The sequence below is a fragment of the Lethenteron reissneri genome, chromosome 23, assembly GCF_015708825.2.
Source record: "Lethenteron reissneri isolate LAM-NWPU_2019-01 chromosome 23, ASM1570882v1, whole genome shotgun sequence".
Taxonomy (NCBI): domain Eukaryota; kingdom Metazoa; phylum Chordata; class Hyperoartia; order Petromyzontiformes; family Petromyzontidae; genus Lethenteron; species Lethenteron reissneri.
This window is the reverse complement of record NC_083801.1, coordinates 22,548,471-22,570,829: the sequence shown is the minus strand read 5'-3', so window position 1 is coordinate 22,570,829 and position 22,359 is coordinate 22,548,471. Positions and strand designations below refer to the sequence as shown.

Genomic DNA, 22,359 nt, shown 5'->3' with positions numbered 1-22,359 from the left:
AAGTCTAAGTGCTAGAGAACGAAGCGCTGCCTCAGAGGCTCCCATCCAGATGAGATGTTTAATCTTGGCTCCTGTCCCACTCTTGGGATTTTAATGACTTCGTGGTGCACTCTATAAAAGACCCATGCGGTAATTATTAAGAACGGTGTCCCTGCTCACGCGGGTCAATAGAAGTGCCAGTCTGTCCGTGTGCTCCCCCCGTGCTCTGCCAATTCCTACGAAACGAGCGGACGTCCGGGTGACGGGCTGCGTGGTATATCAAGCGGATCCGTCTCGCACGCGTCAACGCGGCAGAGAGATAGCCGAGCGGCCACCGAGCCCCATTTATGTCGGCCAGAAATCCTCGAATCCCACGACAGCCTGCAGATTTCAAAACGCAATTACCAAAGCGAGTTGCTGTTTGACGTAAAACGGGCTTTTTTTTTTAAAGGCGGCCGGAAACTACTTACGATAGTAGAGGCCACCGCGCGCGCTGCCAATGGGGGCACAAGAGTCAAATCGGGAAATGTTTCATCGGGCGGCTGCGAGGGCGACACTCGGTCCCACTGGCAGCCACAAGCGCCTGGGGGGTTTGACTCCCGATTCCGGTGCCTTTCTGTGCGGCGTTTGTGTGTTCTCCCCTTGTTCTGCAGGGGTTTCCCTCCGGGTTTTCAAGTTTCCTCACATAGCTAACAAAAATATATGGGTAAAATGTGACTTGTATTGGCCAAACGTCCCAATTGTGAAATACTGAGACGCAAATTACTCGATTGCGATCACATGCAACAACACCGTCCCCCACTGATAAGACTTGGCAGGACCCTCCTGAAAAGGGTGTCCTTTGAGAGTCAGCGAGGCTCTCCCGGGTAAACGAGCTCAATAACGACGGAAGACGAAACCCAAAAACAAACAACTCCCCACGAGTCTGAAGCTTTGTTATTGGTGATGGACAAAGCCTTACCGTCTAAGGTCCTGCTCCTTGTTGAGGTGAGCAAAGTACGTCGGCTCGCAGATCAGCTGGCTCTCCTGGCACAGGTGCTTGCACGACTGGCCTGGCTGGGCCACCTTCACCTGCAGGGCGCTCAGAGGTGGCCACAGCCGCTTCTGATGGCAGAAGTCCTGCAGCAGGGGAAGCGGCGTGGTGCGCGCAGCGTGACATGCGTGCGTGGTTAATAACGCCGAGGGTCTGGGGAAGAACGTGATGATTCGCTCCACCACCTCCACCACCAACCATCACCTCGGCTATTTGGGGAAGAATGTGATGATTCGCTCCACCACCAACCATCACCTCGGCTATTTGAGGAAGAACGTGATGATTCACTCCACCACCTCCACCACCAACCATCACCTCGGCTATTGCCAACATTTACATTAGCATGATACCAAAATTGTGGCATTTACTGAACATTTCAATTCTAAACACAAATTCACCATGATACAAAAGCTTAAAGTCGTATTGCAATTTTTTTTATGGAACACAAGTGAAGCGGATAGGAATATAAACCAATCACACGGTTTGGCAATTTACGGTGCTGAATAAGTTGAACATACATTCAACTTTGGGATATTCTAGACTCATGAGTAAAAAAAGAATCATAATGATAAAGAACTTCAACCCTTACTACAAAAAGCCACTCAAATGTGCATTGAATGGTGGTCTCAAATAGCAGACACAGAGCATGTCTTATGGCAGGGACCAATGCCTGCACAGTACAACCATTGCAGATTTCCCACAATTCGTTACCAATTTTATCGATCCTGGAGAGATGATGGGGTGCTAATTATCAGACATGTCACGATTCATCCTCCTAAGTGATCCAATGAATCGTCACAACTCAGGGAATAAGACTTGAATCAACATTCAATGCTTTTCTCCCCCAACACATTTTTTTTATAGTTTCATTTCCATTATGTCTAAACGTGTTCTCATTTGTACAGTTGCCTTCGCTGGGCACACCTAAATGCAACGTCAGCAAATCACAGGCGTATTATTTTTCACAAAAAGGCCACCGATGCATTCTTACGTACCGAGTTTCAGAGCACGCATCGCAAGCGTCAGAAAAGATTTTAATCCGCGGATCGATGCGATGTTACAAAGCTACTAATTACAAATAAGTAGCGAGAAGCGCCGGCTGCCACAGTTGGCAGATAACAAGCTTCCAAAAGAGCAAAAAAAATCAATTCATAACGATTCTGGAAATGCTCTAACGTTGCCTGCTGTGAAGTATGGATTTATTTTCTATCCCCTGAGCCGTGGTGGGGGGAGTGGGGGGGGAGGAGGGGAGGGGGGAGGAGGGGGGAGGAGGGGGGGGGAGGGGGGGTCTTGGCGATGTGAGGAGAGGGCACGGAGGGACCGATCCCTGCGGCCCACGCGGCGCTCCTTCGGCGCGCTACGCGGCGGGGGGGGGGGCGTCTCTCACCTGCTTCTCGATGAACGCATTCACCCGCTGCAGCATGCCCTCGCACGTGAACTCGTACGGCATGTACGGCTCCGTCTTAGGGGGGGGGGCACAAAACAAAGCGACGCTGACACGAGCCGTGCCCGGGAATCCAAGCAGGACCGCCGAGTGCGTGGCGGAGACACACAAAGATAAAACAAAGATCCCCCGTATAGCCTGAACAGACTGTAGGGGCAAGTGCTGTTAGCGAGCACCTATGAAGGCCGGAACGGTACACGAGGGGGTGGGTGGCCAGCACCACGCCCGACCGCCTTTGTCTCCCTAGTGGCGATGTTTACACACCACACCAGGTACTCATTTAAGGCTGAGTCGACCTAGGGGAGGCCCAGGACCGGTTCAGATAGTCGTCACTGGTGTTAGCCGTGAGCGGGAATCGAACCCGGGTCGCCAGGTTCATAGCGCAGCGCGCTAACCGCTACACTACCGCTCCCCACACACACATACATACACATACACACACCACCATCATCACCAGCTCCCCCAACACACACACAGACACACACCACCACCATCACCAGCTCCCCCAACACACATACACACACACACCACCATCATCACCAGCTCCCCCAACATACATACACACACACATACACACACCACCACCAGCTTCCCCAACACACACAGACACATACACACATACACACCACGATCATCACCAGCTCCCCCAACACACACACAGACACACACCACCACCATCACCAGCTCCCCCAACACACACACAGACACACACACATACACACAGACACCACCCAAGGGCAAATGCACAAAAACAAAGATCCCCCCGTATAGCCTTAACAGACTGTTTAGGGCAAGTGCTGTGGGCGAGCACAAAGACACGCACATGCACGCTCGTGGGAAAGGCGAAGACAAGGCGCGACTACCGTTTAGCCGTGCAGACTGCTGGAACAACAACATGAACAGTAACAAAGATTTCAACACGCTATTATCACGTCTGCATGGAATTCCATCTCAAGGCGCTTGACAAAAATGAACACTGCGACGGCGCAGATCGGGGTAAGGCAACCAACGCCCAAGCCCACAACAACAACAACAAAACAAGAACAGTAGCGACAACAACAAGCCACAGGTGTAGCCGGGGCAGCCAGGGCAACACCAATTAGTCCCAGGGCATCCTCAGCTGGTGGTGCTGGTTGGCGTTTAGATTGGTGGTGCTATTGATTGGTGATATTTGGTGTTGTTATTGGCGAGTGTTGACCTACACTGGTGCTGACAACGGTGGTGGCACTTTGCTGTGTTCATGGTTTGTGCTGGTAGCGGCGGCGGTACTGGTTGGTGTTTTTTTCAGGTGGTTGGTATTTGTTGGTGGTCGTCATGGTTTGTTGGTGGTTGTGGTGTTGTCGGTGTTGGTTAGAGTCGTTCCCAGCGTGCGTTGTTCACCTTCTGTGCCACGATCTGCCGCACTGCCGCCTCCACCTCCTGCGGGTCGTCGATGTCGATCGTCCACACGTGAGGCTTGCCGATGTACACCTCGGCGTACGGGTGCTGCGACGTCAACTGGCGGGCAAGCGGCAAACGGGGAGAGGGGGGAGAGACGTTGGAGGGGGAACGCACAGCACAGCGAGACGGCACGGCACGAGGGCCGCGGGTGAGCCACAGGTAAGTCGTATAACGCATCGCGATGATGTGCGCGTGGCATCCGTGCTCAGTGCGTAACGCTCCGTTATTCTTGCGCTTCACTCATTTCAATCAGCGCGAGTTTGTGTTTTCCTCCACTTTTAAACATTTAATGTTTTATCATTTTGGGATACTTGTCTCTTTAAGACTCCCCACATTCAACAACATCAATTCCATTAAAATGGCCATTATCCTGCGTCTGGTCGACAGCAAGAGAAAACGCTTTTTGTTGGTACGGTGTCTGTAGCTCGGCCCGCAGAGTTCATGAGAGTCCACGAAGAACGCCACAAATATTGGTCTCCGCACCTCGTTAGATCTGGGAAGCTAAGCAGGCTTGAGGCAGCAAGTGCCTGGACGGGAGATGCGTTGCAGGCACCTGACTGCCACGTGTCGGGAGACGGCAGAACAGTGATCGGTGCAGTACACCCTTACATCTGGTCTACTCAGTGGACAATCTGCATCCGTTTGTGCAGAGTTTTTGTGTTCTCCCCTCGTATGCGTGGGTTTTCTCTCTACCCTCCATTTACCTCTCACAAGCAAAGCAATTATAAGTGGTACCGACCAAACATCCAGAACCCTCAAAAAAGTCTGCAGACTCAGTGAAGCTTTCCTGGGCAAATAATTGGCATAATTACAATCTCAAAAAATAACTGGCCTTATTAGTAAGCTACCCTTATGTGAACTAAGCGGTCAGTAATTTTCAAATGTTGCATAATTAAAACCTCACCCCTAATTACTTCGGGAAAAGTGAAAGCGACTAAAACTCAGCGAGTCGACTCGGTTACACGAGCGACTGAATTACAGGTTCGCAACACGAGAGCGCCACGTGACGGAACCAAACAAAAGCGCCAAGTGCGTCGAGGCCAGGTCGGGGCAGCGTCCCCGCTTTGCCCGAGCGGTTACGCTGCCTCCGTATCGTCTCACAGAGGTGGGCGGGGGGGAGGGGGAGGGCGAGGGTAATCAAGTTTAACCGGCATCGTGGCGTGGGCCAACGTTGTCACCTCCGGGAAGAAGAATATCTCACAATCCCGAAAGGGGGAACCAGTCTTGAGTGGTGGATTATTGCTATTATGTATATATATGTATGTAGTTGCCCTTGTTGTCCTTCCCCCCCGCACCTCCGATTAGCACGGGTAGGCTACGTACAGTGCGAAAGAAGCGGGAAGGACAAATCATTACGCAATAATTACACAACTGAATCAAAAACAGGAAGATTTACAGATTGCCCAGGACAGCGGCTGCTGCTGCAAGAGGGCGATGGTGGGAAAACCGGGACATGTGGCGACCGTCAGGCCAGGGCGATGAGCCTGCGATTAGAGTCTTCGTAGGGACACGCCGTCCCCACGGGCTCGAGACCACGCGGCGCGAACGATTCCACGATCGCGCCGTGGGCAGCGAGGGGGCGCGTCGCGACGGGGTGGCGCTCGCTCGTGTACCTCTCTCAGGGTGGGCTTCCCCTTGAAGAAGTCGGTGTTTTTGCTGCTCTTGGGGGGACGGAAGCGAGGGTTGAGGAAGACGCAGCCGTTGGCGATGGCCTCCAGCGGCGCGGGGCCCTCGTACGGGAAGCCCAGCCCCACAAACAGCTGTGGAGTGGGGGAACCGCAATGAGAGAAATGCTCAGCTTTAATTTATTTTACCAAAACCAAACGCACAACCTCGCGCTGTTTTTGCCAAGGAACGAATCTCCTCGTGTTTGTTAAACGGAAATCTCACGGTTATTACGAACACGTGACGGCGCGTCATTGCCTCGTGAGCGTTGTTAGGAATTTTTTTGTCAGTTGGTGATTGTGTGGCTAATGTTAAGGCAGAGCTCCTGTGATTTTACCAAGGAGCAGGTGTTGTCCAAAATTGATCTTTCACAATTATGCACTCGTATCGATCGCACGCGCCGTGAAGAATTTTTAATAGGTCGGGGTGATTTGGGTTGATCATTGAAAACAAAACACTTGCATGCAACTCATTGCAGAGTGCAACCGCTGCTGCACGGTAACACATTTCACGCTCGTCCCCGTTTCCGTGACGCCAAGAGATTCGGCACGTGGGTGCCCGCAGCGACTCCGAAGCCCAGCGTGGTGCGTCTGGGTCGAGCCGCTCGTTGAGCTTGTCAGCGCTCAAGCTTCCGCCACTCACAACCGGAGGCGTCTTCACTCCTGATGATGCCCTATGGCATCATATCTCGGACTTCTGATGATATTTGTTGGACGATTCCAAGTAGACCCTAGAAAGCGACCACCCACTTTAATTATATACACCTGGAGAGTAACCTTTCTAATTTGCCATATGGAGACCGTACCGCGAAGGAAGTTGATGCTTTTCTAACTCGCAGATTTAATTCCCGTTCCCTCGGCCCCTCCGGGCGCATCGATGTGGCTGCCAAAATTGAGCTCGTGATTCGCCCCCAGTTGGTTTACATTTCACCACTCGTGACAAAAGAATCCACGGCCACCCCTCGTGGCTGTGCGACAGATGCAGCGGCTTCCCCAATGCCAGCCGCACGATCACTACCGCACGATATCAGGAAACGTTTAAACGTGTTCAAGATTAAGAAGATCGCCCTCCGCCAGCCCGACCACACGCCACTGCCCAGTAGAACGTGCAACGTCGGGCCGACGTCGCACGTTCCCTGGACGACTGCTCCCTCAAGGGATTCTCATAGATTACAGAAATATACGACGTTTATTTGCACCTCCGATTAGCAGTTGGCTACGTACGGTATAAAGAAGTTCAACATACATACGAAGCTTAACATCTATTTATAACCAGTTAAGAAGCCACTGTACATGGAAGAGGAGACCAAAACAACCCATGAGGGGTTCTCTGCAGCTACCTATTGTGGAGGCCCTTCCACCAGCTGTGGCATGAACAAGCAATTGCAGGGCTGCTCCTTTATCTTTTCAAGCGCCCACAGTGACCGGGGAACATGATGTGCAGATAAGTAAATAAATAATTTGGACAGAAAAACACCAACACATTCTCGGGTGCACACCGAACAGCACCGGAAAAAACAATCCGACAATTGTTTGAGCAAAATTTAAGAATGAATATGAAACCATGGAGGATGTAAGACGATTCGACATTAATTATAAAGTAACATCGCTTAAAATGGAACACGACGCTGCGAGCCCCGGCAAGGCGGTGCTGAGCGCAGCCTCGAGCACAACCACAGGCTGGGATGTGGACCCCTTGCGCAGGCTTCTCTTCAACCGCTCCGCCCGGGGGAGGGGTGCGGGTAAAGTCACGACTTTTGACCACTTCAAAGCAATTGACCTTTGAATCAAAACCGCCAATGTCCCAGCGACACACACGGGGTGGCGCTGCAGCTTTCACGAGGTCGCACAACGCCCACCACCCGCCAACGAAACTGGCGCCCAATCAAAATCTGTATTTAGACTGGGGAAATCCGATGAGCTATGAAACTTTCTTTCATAGATGTCCAGCAGGAGGTACAGGGTCAGCGAGTAACGGTGTGGAAACAGAAGCTGCTGCAGGCTGCTGGGAGTGTGATACCAGGGAACAGATGCCGCTGCCAGACTCCCGGCAGTCTCGCACTCACCGTTTCCAAGAATCCTTTATGGAATCGCATCTCATTGCTCATCTCACCATCCAGGCACCCTCCGATCTCTCCCCTTCTCAGCTCACTCTACTCCGATAAATACTCTCGACACAAAAGTAACGAAGGGCTTTTTTGTTGGAGCTACCCAGTCAACCATTGCTCAGTGGGAGGTTGTGCCTACCCCTCTGTATGTACGTTGAACTACTTTCGCAGTGTACATAGCCAACCGTGCTAATCGGAGGCACGTTGTTAACTCCCCTGCCCATATTCAAGTCGAGACTCAAAACCGTCATCTTCCCCTTCTTTCTAGGGCCGTCTCTTCTCTATTAACACACACCGCGTATGTTCTACGCACCCTTTCCACCGCCGAGCGATACACGCGTAGCACTATTTCGTACAGCATCTCGCCGAGGGATATGTGGTCGAATTTAGATGCCCCCCCCCCCCGCCTCCAATTCCAAGACGTGCCGAATCCAAAGGGGGTTAAACAAAAAGTAAAAAGAGACTTGCGCCCTTTCCCAGTCGCCCCTCTGTGCTCGCGGGGGACGGCAATCCTCCCACTCGCTTCCCGCTCAGAGTTCTCGTTTTGGCTTCGCCAGGTGGCAAAAAAAAGGGAGAAAGGGTACCTTGGTCTCACGCAGCAGGAACTGAAGCTCGCGACCGCTCAGGATGCCGTGGTTCTTGACGTAGGGCGGCACGTTGACCGTGGCCCCGTGCACGGTTCCGTGGATCTCCGTGTACTTGCCGATGATGTCCAGGTACTGCATCTTGCCCTGCACGCGGAGCCGTGACAACACGCACGAGCAGGGTGGGGGGTAGACGCATGAATGGGTGCCGTCAGATTTTCCCTTCGAGAGGTGAGGCAGGTTAATTGTTATATGAACGTGGGTAAAAAGTAAAAACGTGGATTCGTAATTTATGTTTGGGTCGGAGCGGATGAGTGAAAAGTGTCGTACACCCGGCTCCACCCAACACATTTCACTCGCGCGACGCGATCCTACAATGGATTTTCATTATATCGGTTGCAAAGGCTCACGTGGAAGCAAAGGTGAATAATAACAACAATTCCATTCATTTGTAAAGGCTAACCGAGTCTCAAGACTCTTTCAGGAGGGTCCTGCATTGGGACATTTGGCCCACGTTAGCCGTATTTTGATGGTGTGAAGAAAACCGAGTGCCCGTAAAAATCTCAATGCATAACACTCAAAATTCCGCACAGATGGATTTTACGAGCCTATTTAATGCACTGCCAATTATTTGCACAGGAAAGCTTCCAGTGACCTGACAGCGCTGCGGGTTTTGGCGTTGAATGAATGGGGGTGATCCATCAACCCTTGCCTCCAACGTTCTGGATTGCAGGCAAAGTGCTTATGGCAGCCACAGTCCAAGAACACACATCACGAGACCAAAACGCATTCCACTTGCATACACCGAGGCTCCACTACGCTGTATTTCGTATTACTTGTCGTGTGCATTCCGGTCACAGTAAACCGTGCTGTAATCATGGGTAGGGGTTTAAAGGTGGATCGCATGAGACCCGAGATTCTTTTGACACGTGTACGTAGTGTGCAACTGGTTCGCGTGACTGCTGCAGCCACTAGAGGCCGCTAAACTCACCACGAAATGCAGAAGAAAAAAATCTATTTTGAATAACATCTCTCCCTACCGACAAGGAAAACGTCGGAAAAATCAACAAAGCTACGGAGCAACGCTTTGTTGCCGCTACGCGGCTGCTGCAGAGGAGTGGAGCGAACTCGCTGGACGATCACGTGACTCGGCTATACCTCTTCAAGGTGGAGATTGTTCCGTTTCAGCGGAAATTTTTCTCTGCAGCGGCAGGCGCCGTGGGGGAAACGGCTTCAATAAATAATTAATAGTCAATTCGCAAATCTGAATCCCGGCAATCCATCGAATCTCTTCCCTACATTGTTACAAACTGAAGTCACAGTCATTGCAAATATCTTCGGTGCCACAAATTGTTTTTTTAAACTGCATTGACAGTGAGAGCACACAAAAAACCCTACATTCATCAATAACACTGCCCTCAAGGGGTAGCCGTATAATTATAATTATATACGGTTATCTATAGAGAACGTTTCTGGCAGCCTCGCTGTGCTATATAGTAGGGATATTCCCCGAAATCTTGTCCATTATATACTTGTTTTTCTTCAGGGCCACACAGTTTATTGACAAATGGGTTGAGTTTCCGTTTTCCAAGTATGAATTTACCAAGGGAAAGCGCGCTCACCCACCCCAAGTGTCGATGCACAGACCCGGAAGAGGAGTTCTAACGCCACACTCTCCCGGTTGCGGCACGGAGCGGAACGCGCAGAGGCGGCGCCTTGTCAACCCAAGCGCCAGCTACGAGCGGAGAGGGGAAACTGTTCCACGACCCTGCGACCCCCAGCGACCGCGTGCTAAGCGGCCACGTGAAGACGCGGACGGAGCAGCCCACGGACGCACAAGACGTTCGCCCTCCGTGCCACGACGCCATCCCGGGAATGGGCACGGTGTGAGAGTTGGCGCGAGAGTTGGCCTTTCGTGCACACCCAGAGATGCAAATGGCAAGTTTCTTGGCAATATTAACGAGGTGTTAACAGTGACTCCTTTAAAAGGTGGAAATCGGAGACAAATTAAACCGCAAACACACGCGTGCGTACGTGTATGTGCCGTATTTTCTTTTTAAGATCGGTCGGAAGAGCTCACAATGGGTCCTGTTGACAAAGAATCCATGTACTTATGAGGGTGCATCCTCTGAGTAACTAAACATGTAGATAGTATAACAAAAGCAATGCTGCGTGGCATATCAAAATACAATTTTAATGACCACATCTCTCTCCGTAAAGGTCTCCTTTAACTCGGCAGCACACAGTCTATTGTCCTATGTTTGCCAGAACGGCAGCTGTGTTGGTCAAGTTTCCTCAGAAGGCCACCGCCAGGCTCTCGCAGCAGGGGGCGCTGTTGCTGTGCACAATCCCAATTAAGTAATTTGCAAGCAATGGGATGTTTGTTTGGGTCAATATCAGTCACATTCTATGTTTTTGTTTTTAGCTTTCAGAGGAAACCGGAGAAACCGGAGGAAACCCGTCAAGGAACAAGTTGAGCACAGAAAGGGTGCCGCCCGAGTCGGGACCCAAACCCAGGCCACGCTTGCCGTGAGTCATGGGTGTAACTACTGCGCCATCCTGACGTTTGTGTAGCATTATGGGTAAAAGCATACTTAAGCAGAAATGCAGGATTGATAATATTTAAAAACCAAGAAGGTGATTGGACGAATTTATTATCATGTGCAGACAGAAGAGATTTGGCGAATCCTAGTCGACGATCCTGAAACTCCAAAACCCGCCGGGCTGGAGATGGCCAAGAAATGGAGGTACAGCAAGCGGGCTGTTGAATCCTGTTTTTCACTGTGTTTTTACTAAGTTTAGTTGAACACGTAGGCTTTCGTGATCAATATCGTCTATTTAGTTAGTTGTATTGACTGGCGAAACATCGTACTCAGATTGTAAATGTTGTGCATTTTCTCTCCAACACACCGGTGTGCTGTACTAGCAACGAATTGGCACGTTCTGTTTACGTGACAAACCTTGCCACGTAATTGTCTGTGTCGGGTGGTGGCGGGTTTAACAACACATTTATATTTACGCGATCTAACCCAAAAAAAAAGCCTGTGTTTTGTGTGACTAAGTTTAGTTTACTCTGTGCTTGCTGGAATGCGACGTGTTGATTACCTTCAAAACGTACAACTGCGTGGCTTAAGTTGTTTGCAGTTTAGAATCCGTAGCTGTTATACACCTTTTTTCGAGTTTCAGCTTATGGCATACTAAGAGTTTGCCGTTATAAACTATAACAAGATGTTGATATCAGTGTCTAATATATTGCACATTTGAATTTATTCCGTAAGTTTATTGATATGATGCGTGTAACTGTGGTATTTTTACGAATCACATGTGAACCAGTTTTCTGTTATCATATTTCAATTTGCATTCTTACAGTTGCACTGGCACACACCAAATATCCAGCGAGCAGCATGACAGACTGTGTTGGAAGGTGCTGTTAGCGAGCAACTCTGAAGGCCGGCATGGCACACGATGGGGTGGTGGTGTGACATCGCCACGCCCGGCAGCCTTCGCCACCCTAGTGGCAATGTGTTACGTATCGCACCAGGTTTAATTTGAGGCCAAGTCGACCTACGGGAGGACTAGGACTGGTTCAGATAATTGGAATCGAACTCGGGTCGCCGGGTTCGTAGCGCAGCGCGATCACCGCTGTGCACACACGGCTCTCTTGTATGTCACCAGCGGAGTCTCCTGCCACGAAGCCGCCCTGCCCCACCCACCACAACCATGAATGTGACACAAGAAACTTAGAGTTCTTCATGTAGGGCATTTGTTTTTTTGTTCAAATGTGAATCACCGTATTACTTGAGGCCCCCCAATTAATTTTACTTGGACAACGCAAACGCGCATGCGCTCAAAGAGATCGTACGCTCGTGCGCCATAATTATATTTCCCCGGGTCCCCCTTGAAAAGGAGACTGCTGGTCTCAATGGGTGCCCATTAATCAGAGCTACTGCACCCCAACGTCTTGTTGCGGACCCGCGCGCTGTCCCCTCGTGTCCCGTGGGTTCCCTCTGGGCACTCCGGTTTCCTCCCACGTGCAAGTACGCTCCTCAACCGAACTGAACAAACATCCTAAAATGCAGCAGCACCCTTCTAAAAATTAGTCTTGAGACTCGCCGAGGGTTTCCTGGGGAACGCAAACTCACTCCAAATATACGGGCGTTGGGCTCGAAACCACGACCTCCTGCATACCAGGCGAGGGAGTTAACATCTTGCCACTGTGGCTCTGAAGTAGTCGGTAAGTTCCCAAGACAATGGTAGTCAAACCCAACCTCTCAATCGCTTATGGAGAGAAGATTCGGCCACACGAGCAACCGAATTACAGATTCGCAACACGACAGTGCCACGGGACGTAACCAAACAAAAGCGCTAAGTGCGCCGAGGCCAGGCTGGGCAGCGTGCCCGGTTTGTGCTGGATAAATACGTTCGCTGCTTTTCGTACTTTGGTAAACAATTTATAATCGGACACTCTTAGGCTGCCCTAGGACCAACAGAAACGCCAGGTGTGTGCAGTAATCTCTTTGTTGATAATTTTAGCGATCTCCAACGGTCAATAAGCCCAGCTTTTGTAGCTGCACACAAGGGACAAACCCAAGTTTGAGTGCCATAAAAAAGAAACTAAAATAAACCGAGAGCCTCCCCCCGTCGCGTTTTCGGGCTGAGTTGTTCGGCACGACGGTGCCCGACGTTTCGCTCCACGTTCTGGGAGATTCTGCGGGAAGAGAATTCACCTGCTGAAACCTCCAGATGGAGACGCTCGCTGTGAGGACCCCCGCTGGCGTGACTATCCAGGGGTGGGGCAAGGCCCGGTTCTAGTCTTTGTACTCTGCACGGGTCTCGGGTTATGCGCGAGATAACAAGCCCAAGAGGTGATGGCGAGCTGCGAGCCATTGCCTCATCCTCACCTCGAGAGGCCTTGACGCCGACACGGCCGCTGTGCTCGTTCAGCACAAACACGGCGCCGTGCCCGCCCCACCCAAGTGCGCGGGTCCGCACAGCGTCGTCGCGAGACTTGAGTGAAAATGCGTAGCATGTTGTGTATGCATGTACAAATTGTCGCAGCGTACGTAGCCAACCGTGCTAATTTGAGCTGCGAGGGTAGGACAAATTAAACGCAAAAAGCAGTTCTGAAGAAATTCGTTTTCAAAACACAACAGTGGCTTTGCAGACTACGTTTGGTCTTTAATCAATGTCGGTTACAGAAAAAAAATGTTAATAAGTTTCTTGATTAAATTTGCAGACTGTTTAATAGGGGTGCATGTGTCACAAGGTTAAGGAAGCCTATTCTTCATGTTACATTACATCCTTGTATTTTAGCGCGTAAGAATCGATTATTTTCAATTATGACACGGGTTAATGCGACCTCTGCTGCGGCGAGGGATGCTGAACCCAAAATAAAAAAAACGAGACACGATCCATGAATGGAATTGAGACCTCAAAATGTGACATTTCGTTGGCTCGCAAGGAGTGGGGGGTGAATTGTTCCATCGCGTTTTGTTCAGCGACTGTGAGCGTGCGTGCGTGATAAGAAGGGCAGACAATGATCCACAATTAGCCCAACGACTGTTGCCGTCAGCGAGCAGCCGTGGAACGGGCACAGCGCGGCCAATCGTGGCCGCGGCTGACTGCCGGTGTCTTGGCAGCGCCGATGCACAGCCCAGATACCACTTGGCGTTGCTGTGCTCCGTTTGGCCACGAGTCTAAGCCAGGTTGCCAGGATCGTAGGGCACAGCACTGAAGGAGATCGTGTACACGAGCAAAATCTTTTTTTAGCGTCGGTGCCCGAGTGAGGGATGTAATGGTGCACGTTGGCCAGCCGCTCCAGTGATTTGATTAATTATCACAATTCTTGGTTTTGATTCGGGCAAAACGTCGAATCATCTCGGTTCGTTCGTCCCGTTTGTATAGCTTTGTTCCCTCAAATTGCCTAAATGTTACATTACTCAATACGTGTGTATTGTGAGCGTACTAGCCATCTTTAATCGTCGCCAAGCGATCCAACGCGACACCTCGCTCCTGTACAGGACGCGACAGACATGTGGTGAGCCGATAGACTTTACTTCCCCAAGCGGTGATGTTGCTTCAGGGAGTGCTCATTACCCTGCAAGGCGGCGTTGTTGTTGTTGTTGTTGTCGCTTGCTCGTTGGCAGCCCCCATGAGCACAGCCCCAGCACTGGACAAGCCCCTGTCTGGTGGTTGTTGTTATTGTTATTCTAAGCGGGAACGGGCTGTGGGGCTCTCACTTTTCATAGCCTTTTGTCTACGTAAGGACACCGCTTACAAGTATCATGTTTTCATAACAGCGAATTTAATTACACGGATTTTTTTGGGGGGGAAGGGAGGGGTGTGTACTTTAATTTAAGATCCAATAAAGTGCTGGCTGTTGAAACCATACAAGCTGCAAGTATACACAGTTTGCATGTAGGTTGAACTTCTTTCACACCATACATAGCCAACCGTGGTGATAAGAGGTGCGGTTTAAAGAAAATAAACGAAACACAAAAATCAGTTTTTAAGAAACGAGTTTTCTATCTAGATTTAAAAGTGCACAACTCCCGTGGCTTCCTAATATCGGAAGGAGGAGCACATCTGAAAGCACGCGATGCAGTGACCATTTTTGTTCGATGGCCAGCCAAAAGCCACTGCTTAAACACCCAATCCCTCCAGCACTGGCTGCAGCGATGGGATGTTTACACCACACGGGTTCTTCGGGTCACGGTACAATCACCGCTCTGCACACTTTGCTCGGTATCGGACAAGAGTTCACTTCTTTGGTGCGGTGGGACGTTGATCAAAGACGTTCGTATATTCGAGGTTGGTGAGCGAGTCGGTTCATTTGCCCCAAAGTAACTTTGTGGATGCTAGCATTACTGATGTGTGTTTTGTGATTGTGATTCATGGTTCCTGATTCTTTTCAAATTGTAAGTAAAAAAAGTAAACCGAGGTCCGTTCACACCCAGGAGTGAGATGGATTGTGGTGTCGCAGGACCACGAGCCATGACGGAGATGGCATGAGGATGCCTTTATTTATCAACGGATTGACCACGGCTGGTAATGATGACAATGACGATGATGAAAATATGCCACAAATCATGGTAAACATCACAGACTAGATATTTGAATTCGCTGCCACGGCACGAACGAGCGAGGCCTCTTGCCATTGACGAACCCCGTCCCTCTGCTAAGTTCCTCGTGCAGTGGCGGAAGCCCTTGAGGCAACACACCAAACGGCCAAGCCGACGACTGCCAACCGGCGCAGCGCGCACGCACGCACTTCGTCAGCGCCGACATCCCCATCATGCGCGCCGGCCTTTTCCATCAGTGCCAGAAAATCTATTATTTAAGCCCATTTCGTACTTTCAGTGTGTGGCCCTGCGCCACCCCACCCACCCATCACCCCTCTGCTCCCCCTGGCAATTCCACTTCCCTACCGCAGCCACCCACCTCGTGCCCCCCCCCCCCCCCCCCGAGCACCGCGTCGCGCTAATCCTACACGGCCGTTTGCGACGGCAGGCATTTCGAAACCGAGAATGGCAGAGCGGGACACGCATTCACAGCAGCTGCACGCAGCCGTGGTGAAAATAAACGGTTCTAAACGAATCGGACTTATTTTAAATAAGCCACGGGGAATGCTGTTCACAAAGGTGTCACGCTTAGCAATGCAGAAGTCGCCGGCTATATTCAACCTCCTGGCGCGGCAGCTGGAACAACGGTTCACATTTAATAAATACCCAACCCTCTACTGCGTCTGTGCACCCATCGGTACAAATGGGTGCAGCACCATAATTAGTGCATGGGCAGGTCGTGTGCGGTGGGAATAAGTGGGCGCACTCTCGCCTCTTCCAAGTTGTCTTGGGTGGCGTGTGTGGAAGAGGTGGCCAAATGCCCGCAAGAGCGGCTCTCTGGTGCTCCCTCGAGTCGAGGCCCTGCTGCGGGCAGTGGTGTGAGCGAGCGGCTGCAGGGCTGCAGTGTTTAATATCTTTCTTGCCTCCACAGAGAACAAATCAACAAGGGGGTTTCAATGGCGACGACGATATCTGCTTCCGTGCTTCCTGTTTGCCCCCATTGTGGCTGCTCTCGTTAATGAAGCGTGCGCGTGTCGCACAATGGGTCCCTGTCATCGCATTGTGCAGCGGAGTAATTAGCGTGCGTGCGTTTGTGCGTGCGTTCGCAGCGGTCACACCGACCGGTGGTTTGGCCCGCGACTCCGCGCCGAGGGTATTGCGATAACAAAACAAAAGGAGCGCGTGCCGTTTACCGCAAAAAGCCTCGCCGAGTCTCAAGGCTCGTGCTGGGGGGGGTGGTTGGGGGTAATTGCAGTACCAAGCAAACAAAAAAAATTATAATTACAGAAATCCTGAGAACATTTTAAGCACGGACAGCAATGGGCAGATCGAGAGTAAACATTCACATATTCTTTATTTTAATTGAGACTCGTGCACAAATAAAAACACACACGTAAAACAAAGTCAAAGATTTTAGACTGTTGTGGCAAGTGCTGTGAGCGTACCTCATTAGGCCGCCGTGCCGTATGTGGGGAAGGTAGGGCCAGCACCGCAACCGACTGCCTTTGTTTCCCCTGCGCTGATGTTCACCCACCGCACTGGCTACTCATTTAAGGCCGAGTGAAACGCAGGGAGGGCCCAGGACTGGTTGGGATTATTCGCCATTGATGTTCGCTTCCGCCGGGAATCGAACTCTGGTCTGCACGTTTGCAACGGAATGACACTCGCGCGCAAGCACACGCGCACACACGGTACCTTCCAGAAGTTGTCCACTTTTCCGTAGACCAGAGACTGGTTCTGCCTCTTCACATCTTCCATGTGAGCCGCGTCGCTCGAGTTTAGGTGCTGCTCCACCACAAAACCAAGGAAGCTGTTGTCGGGCGTGTGGGCTGCACACATGAAGGACACGCATATACACGGACTCGTGAGCAAGCGTTTTACAGGAGGTAGGCATCTACAAGTGCGTCCAAGAGAAATAGCGCGGGCGGATAGCAAACGCGTCACACATACGGCGAGGAGTTTCGGTGACAAACCAAAGAAATTTAAGCCATTGAAAAATGCGAGGAATTGTGGGTAGACGGCAGAGGAAGTCATGCGGTGTGTCCTTGCTCTGCAGATATTCCATGGCCCCGCGGGAACAACACGACGAACAAAGAAGAGGCGGCATTTACGTGTAAAGTAAACGCAATCTAACCGACAGAGCTCGAGAACTGAACAAAGTGCGCAACACAATCCCGAGCTGCTGCTGCTCATGTTGTTGTTCACTGCGTCGCCATGCTGCACATGAACGCCATGTCGGGCAGTCCGGGTTTAGTGCTGTAGCTACTGTAGCATTGATTTTGTGCGTAACAGATTTAGCTTCTGGTTGTTGCATCGTTTTTTGAGATTTTTAAACAATAAAAATAATACTACAACCTGTATAGAGGTTAAATGTGTTCTTCACAGAAACAGCGGGGGGGGGGGGGGGGGGGGGGGGTTTGTGAAGACGAGCAGTGTACCAAGGCAACACGGCCCTTCCATAAATTAGCCCGGTATTGAGGACACAGGCAGGCCTATACGGACGCACGAGCACACGCTCACGCGCGCGTGCGTGCGCCCGCCCACACGCCCACACGCCCGTAAGGTCAGCGGCAATGTTATTCTAACGCGACACTGAACATGACAGCATCCGATGTGAAACAGATATTAAGACACTCTGTCACTTCATTTTTCTCCATCAAGCATCGTTTAGTAAATTGGGTTCGCAGCGCAGTCATCAATCCTCGGAGGCACGCAAACTCGAAGTAGAAACACGTCCACAAGGACAGGAGCACAGTTCATGAAAATAAATATTATTAAAAATAATAACCCCACCCATCCCCGACAGCGTTGGGCAGTGCACCGCCACATGCGTGCGGTGGCCACGGCACGTTATCGACATCACCTATCTCGCGAGTGCAAATCCCAAGCTGTTTTCATAGTTGGTGTGACGGTGCGCATCTGGTCCTGGATAAATAAAGGACGGGACTTGTGCTGCGTGAAATTCTGTTTTACGACAATGCATAACGAGGTTTTTATATTGTAATGTGGTTTTTTTTGCGCTGACAGGGCCCCATCGTGCAGGTGGAATGCTCTTGCCGATAACATCAGACAATGCAGCAGTGCGTGACTGCTCATGACACCTCGAAGGTGGAAACCATTCCAGAGATGAAATACATTCTGCAGGATAACATTGAGGTTAATAGGTTGGCTGAAGGACTAAAACATGGATTATTGGTTCGTCAATATTTTTTATTCGTTTTCTATTTTGGTGGAACAACTCCCCGACACATTCCTCCACTTCCCCCAGGACGATGAGGATTTGTCACGATTCAGGGTCGAGATTCCATTCGAGAATAGAATTTTTTTTTCAACCTTGCGGTGAAATAAGGGCATCTCCAGTGGCTGCAGCGGAGATCTGAACTCATTGCACACGACACGCACAAACCGATAAACTGATTACGCACACGAGTAGATACACAAATCATGCAGGCAAATTTAAGTTAATCGACGAATGCATTAATTGCTGCACCCATACTACCCCTGGAGCCGCAACAAATACCGATGAATTTCGCCCAAACTTGGGGCCCAGCAATGTTAGCAAGCACCTATTAATTATTAAGGCCGGCGTGGCACCGCAAGGGGTCGGCGTGCCCAGCACCGTGCGCGACGACATTCGCCTCCCCACCGCTTCGGTCGACCGCCGCACAGCACCACCCGCCACCTCCAGATACCGGCACGCGTCGGTCGACCCGTAACCCCGGCCGGGCGCGACGTACGGAACATGGTGTAGAACTGGCGCGGCACGAGGCTCCACTTCCCCCAGGGCGTCTTGTGTCCGCGGGACTGCGCGTACTGGGCGTGGTTGAACTCGGGCTCTGTCCCGAAGGAGTCGAGGACTCGCAGCATGCACCTGCGCTCGCGTGCGGCGAGGGGGAGGGTTGGGGTTTTGGGGGGGGGGAGAGAAGAGGCGTTGAAGTGTCGCTTCCCTCTGCCAAGCCACTGCAGTGCTGCTGGGGAACCCAAGCGGATTCCATCGTAACCGTGGCATCCCGAGCACTCACGAGGACCGTTTGCGCTTCGTTCACGCGGCACGGGGGACCAGGGGGTGGGAAGTGTAGATCGGTGAGCAGTTTAATTTGCGAGCGAAGACACCCAAGATAATTTCCTCTAGCTGTGGCGCCAAAAAAGGCGCGCCCGCTCTCCAGTCGAAAGGCCGGAGGATTAGAATAGTTGCGACAAGTCGCACAATTGTGCGCGCACCAGCAGGTAGCGCGTATAATTTGAATAAATTGAAAGGAAAGCAATTACGGATAATCTTCATTTTCCCCATTGGTTAAATGATTTACGATGATTTTCACCGAACACAAAGCCAGGCGAATAATTTAGCCAAGGGTACCCCCCCCTCCACTGTGGAAGGGACGAGATTTCCCCGCCGCGCTGCACGAATCTCCGAGCGTGCAGCGCAGAGGGCGGTGCTTACTGGTAGTGGACCCAGGGTGGACCCACGGCCTTCTTGAACTGCGTAAGGCCCACGATGTCGATGTAGATCAGGTCGACGACCTTCTCCCCTTTGACGGGGCACCCGGACTTCACGCCGGCCACACGCTTCATCACCCTGAGCGGCGGGAAACACCGCCATCAACGGCGCACGTCACCACCGTTCATTAATTTTTAAAATTATATATAAAATACGATACCCGGGGGTCGTCCGTTTACAAGGGGTATCCAGGGGTGTCCAGGGGTGTCAGGTGACACGCACGCACACACACGCACGTAGAAAACACGAAATTACGCGTGTACACAAACGTTTTTGAATCTGTGATAGTAAGCAGAGCTGCACCGAGGTTGATCAACTTCAATGAATTCTAGGTCACACTTTCAATTAAAACAAAGGGCCGGCTAAAAAAAAGATTGTGATTGTAAAAATACTGAATAAAATTAGTATGTGTTTTCTATGCAGCTGCATACATAACAGCATTTGCCCATCTGTCTAGCAAGTTGAGAGACTTGCATGCAGGATATAAATATATGTGAGAATTGTGCTGAGTGGAGGTCTTTCGCGCCCACAATCCACAGAGGAGCCCTGCGGTGCATTCTGGGCACAGAGCTTGCAACTGTTTACAGCTCGGGGTCCCATAGCAACCTAACGCCGTGTGGCGTTCACTTGCATTCAAAGTTCCAAAGCCCCTGAGCTGCAAAGACTCTGAAGGGGCCTCAAGTGAGCTTTGATTGCTTTGAAAAATTACCATTGGAGATGAAAGCTGTGATGGTATCTACAGGGGGTGGATACTCTGCGTGAAAAATACAGGTGTAGTGATGACCTCAATTCCAACATCTTATCACAAGGCTTTGTCAAGTGCTCAAGACAGCCAAAGGGATGCAAATGCGAACTTTGTTACAGCATTGCAATAAACGCTACTCGCATTCAGGAATGTAAAAGCTGCACACATTAACTCGGCAACAAAAGTTGAACCTTGAAGTTCAGGCACAAATAAAAAAACGACTGCACGAAAGAGCAAAAACACCAGCCACAGTGAAATAAAATTATCATGGCATACAAAGTTCCATCGCGAGACAGCGAGAGGCGTCTTTCTAGTAGCGTTCTCATCACGATCAATGAAATCGATCGAGAAAATGTCTCAGTGGCCGATGGAGACTAAGTATGGCGCGAGAGAGACGACACGGCGAAGGGGATGGACATTGGTCACCCGCTTGAAGTCAGACAAGCCAGCTGCTGACGCGTCAGAATGTGCAAGGCGAAGATTCAATGTGGCCCTCGGTGGAGCAGACGACTCTGGGTCGTCCCACCGCTGGCACCACAGTGGAGGCGTCCGAGTCAGAAGGAGCCGAGTTCACTCGTAAATCGACACTGGGGCGATGAGAGCGGCTTGGAAATGAAATGGCCAACACAGAACCCGCTCACTTATTGTAAAGGCCAACTTGGAAGCGTTTTGTTAGCTCCCAACGTGGTCGCTGTGAAAATCGAGGGCACTGATGTCATAGTGACTGCGTGGAAAGATGAAACGAGAAGTGAATGGAAAAGGAAACTATAAGTGTGAGCCAGTAGTGTACTTAGACTAACACACTTGAAACATGTTTGGGCCTTTCTCCGTGGATTTAGTGAACCAATCCCGATTTGTCTATATGTTACTGCCTTGAGGAATCTCACTGACAGCAATGACTCGCTATTTTTATGATGACCGACCGAAGATAAAAGCAGAAATGAAACTACGGCGCCACAACGCACTCAACTACACAGCGGCATTCCGTTACATAACCCTCTCTCTCTGCGGCGAGGGTTATGAATTCATAATTATTGCATGGAATCATAATAAGAAACGTTACTAAAATGGAGACAAGGTGGAGCGTCTCCCAGGGTAACAAGCAATGGCGGCAGTGCTCATCTCTGTTGGCTGCCGTTACCCGAAGGCCAACAAATGAGACAGGGCCAAGTCTCTCCATCCATTTGGTGATTACAGGTAGCTTCTCACAAAGTGGAACATGTGCACAGTGGACAATGAGTGAATGCAATGTTGGAACAAATGTTGTCCAACTCTTCAAGTTAGAAATGATCCAGGTGAGATTTTTAGTTTTTTTATTTAAAACCACGAGGACAATTTTAAGGCAACGGTTTTTGTGCCGGTTTTATTTGTCAATTTATTTTAGTTTCCCAGATCTGGACAAATCTGATCACTGCTTTGCTTAGCGAGAATCTGTTGGAAATTTCCAATAATAACTCAACATCTTGCGTATGGCTATATGATGAAAGTAGCACTGCAAGGCGTCTCTGCGGTGGGAGACGCCAGCCAGAGGCGAGAAAAAATGGTCAAATTTGCTCCAAACGTTTCAGACAGGGGGCCAAACACAGGCTAATTTGTCTTTCATCAGGAGCTGAGACTCCCCGAACAGGTAAACAGCAATACAATGTTGACATTTCGTTTAACTACTATTTTTATTTTACCAGGTAAGGCCCAATGAGCTTCGTAGCTCTTTTTCAGCAGCGACCTGGGCCACAAATGACTGCAGCTAAACACTCCACACGATCACGGGGAGAACACGCAAACTCCAAATCGAACCCACGATCT

General features: G+C 50.6%; 1 protein-coding gene across 2 annotated transcripts in view; it reads right to left on the bottom strand.

Annotated features, from left to right (window-relative positions):
* The window catches only part of MGAT5 (alpha-1,6-mannosylglycoprotein 6-beta-N-acetylglucosaminyltransferase), a 98,989-nt gene that overhangs the window by 6,209 nt on the left and 70,421 nt on the right, over positions 1–22,359 (bottom strand). For both annotated transcript variants that reach the window (XM_061557720.1, XM_061557719.1), the window contains exons 9-16: positions 19,755–19,889; positions 19,051–19,184; positions 17,009–17,142; positions 8,253–8,399; positions 5,510–5,656; positions 3,837–3,953; positions 2,400–2,474; positions 941–1,098 (exon numbers count right to left, since the gene is read on the bottom strand). In XM_061557720.1, coding sequence (XP_061413704.1) covers positions 941–1,098; positions 2,400–2,474; positions 3,837–3,953; positions 5,510–5,656; positions 8,253–8,399; positions 17,009–17,142; positions 19,051–19,184; positions 19,755–19,889 — 1,047 coding nt within the window. The remainder of the gene's footprint in view (positions 1–940; positions 1,099–2,399; positions 2,475–3,836; positions 3,954–5,509; positions 5,657–8,252; positions 8,400–17,008; positions 17,143–19,050; positions 19,185–19,754; positions 19,890–22,359) is intronic.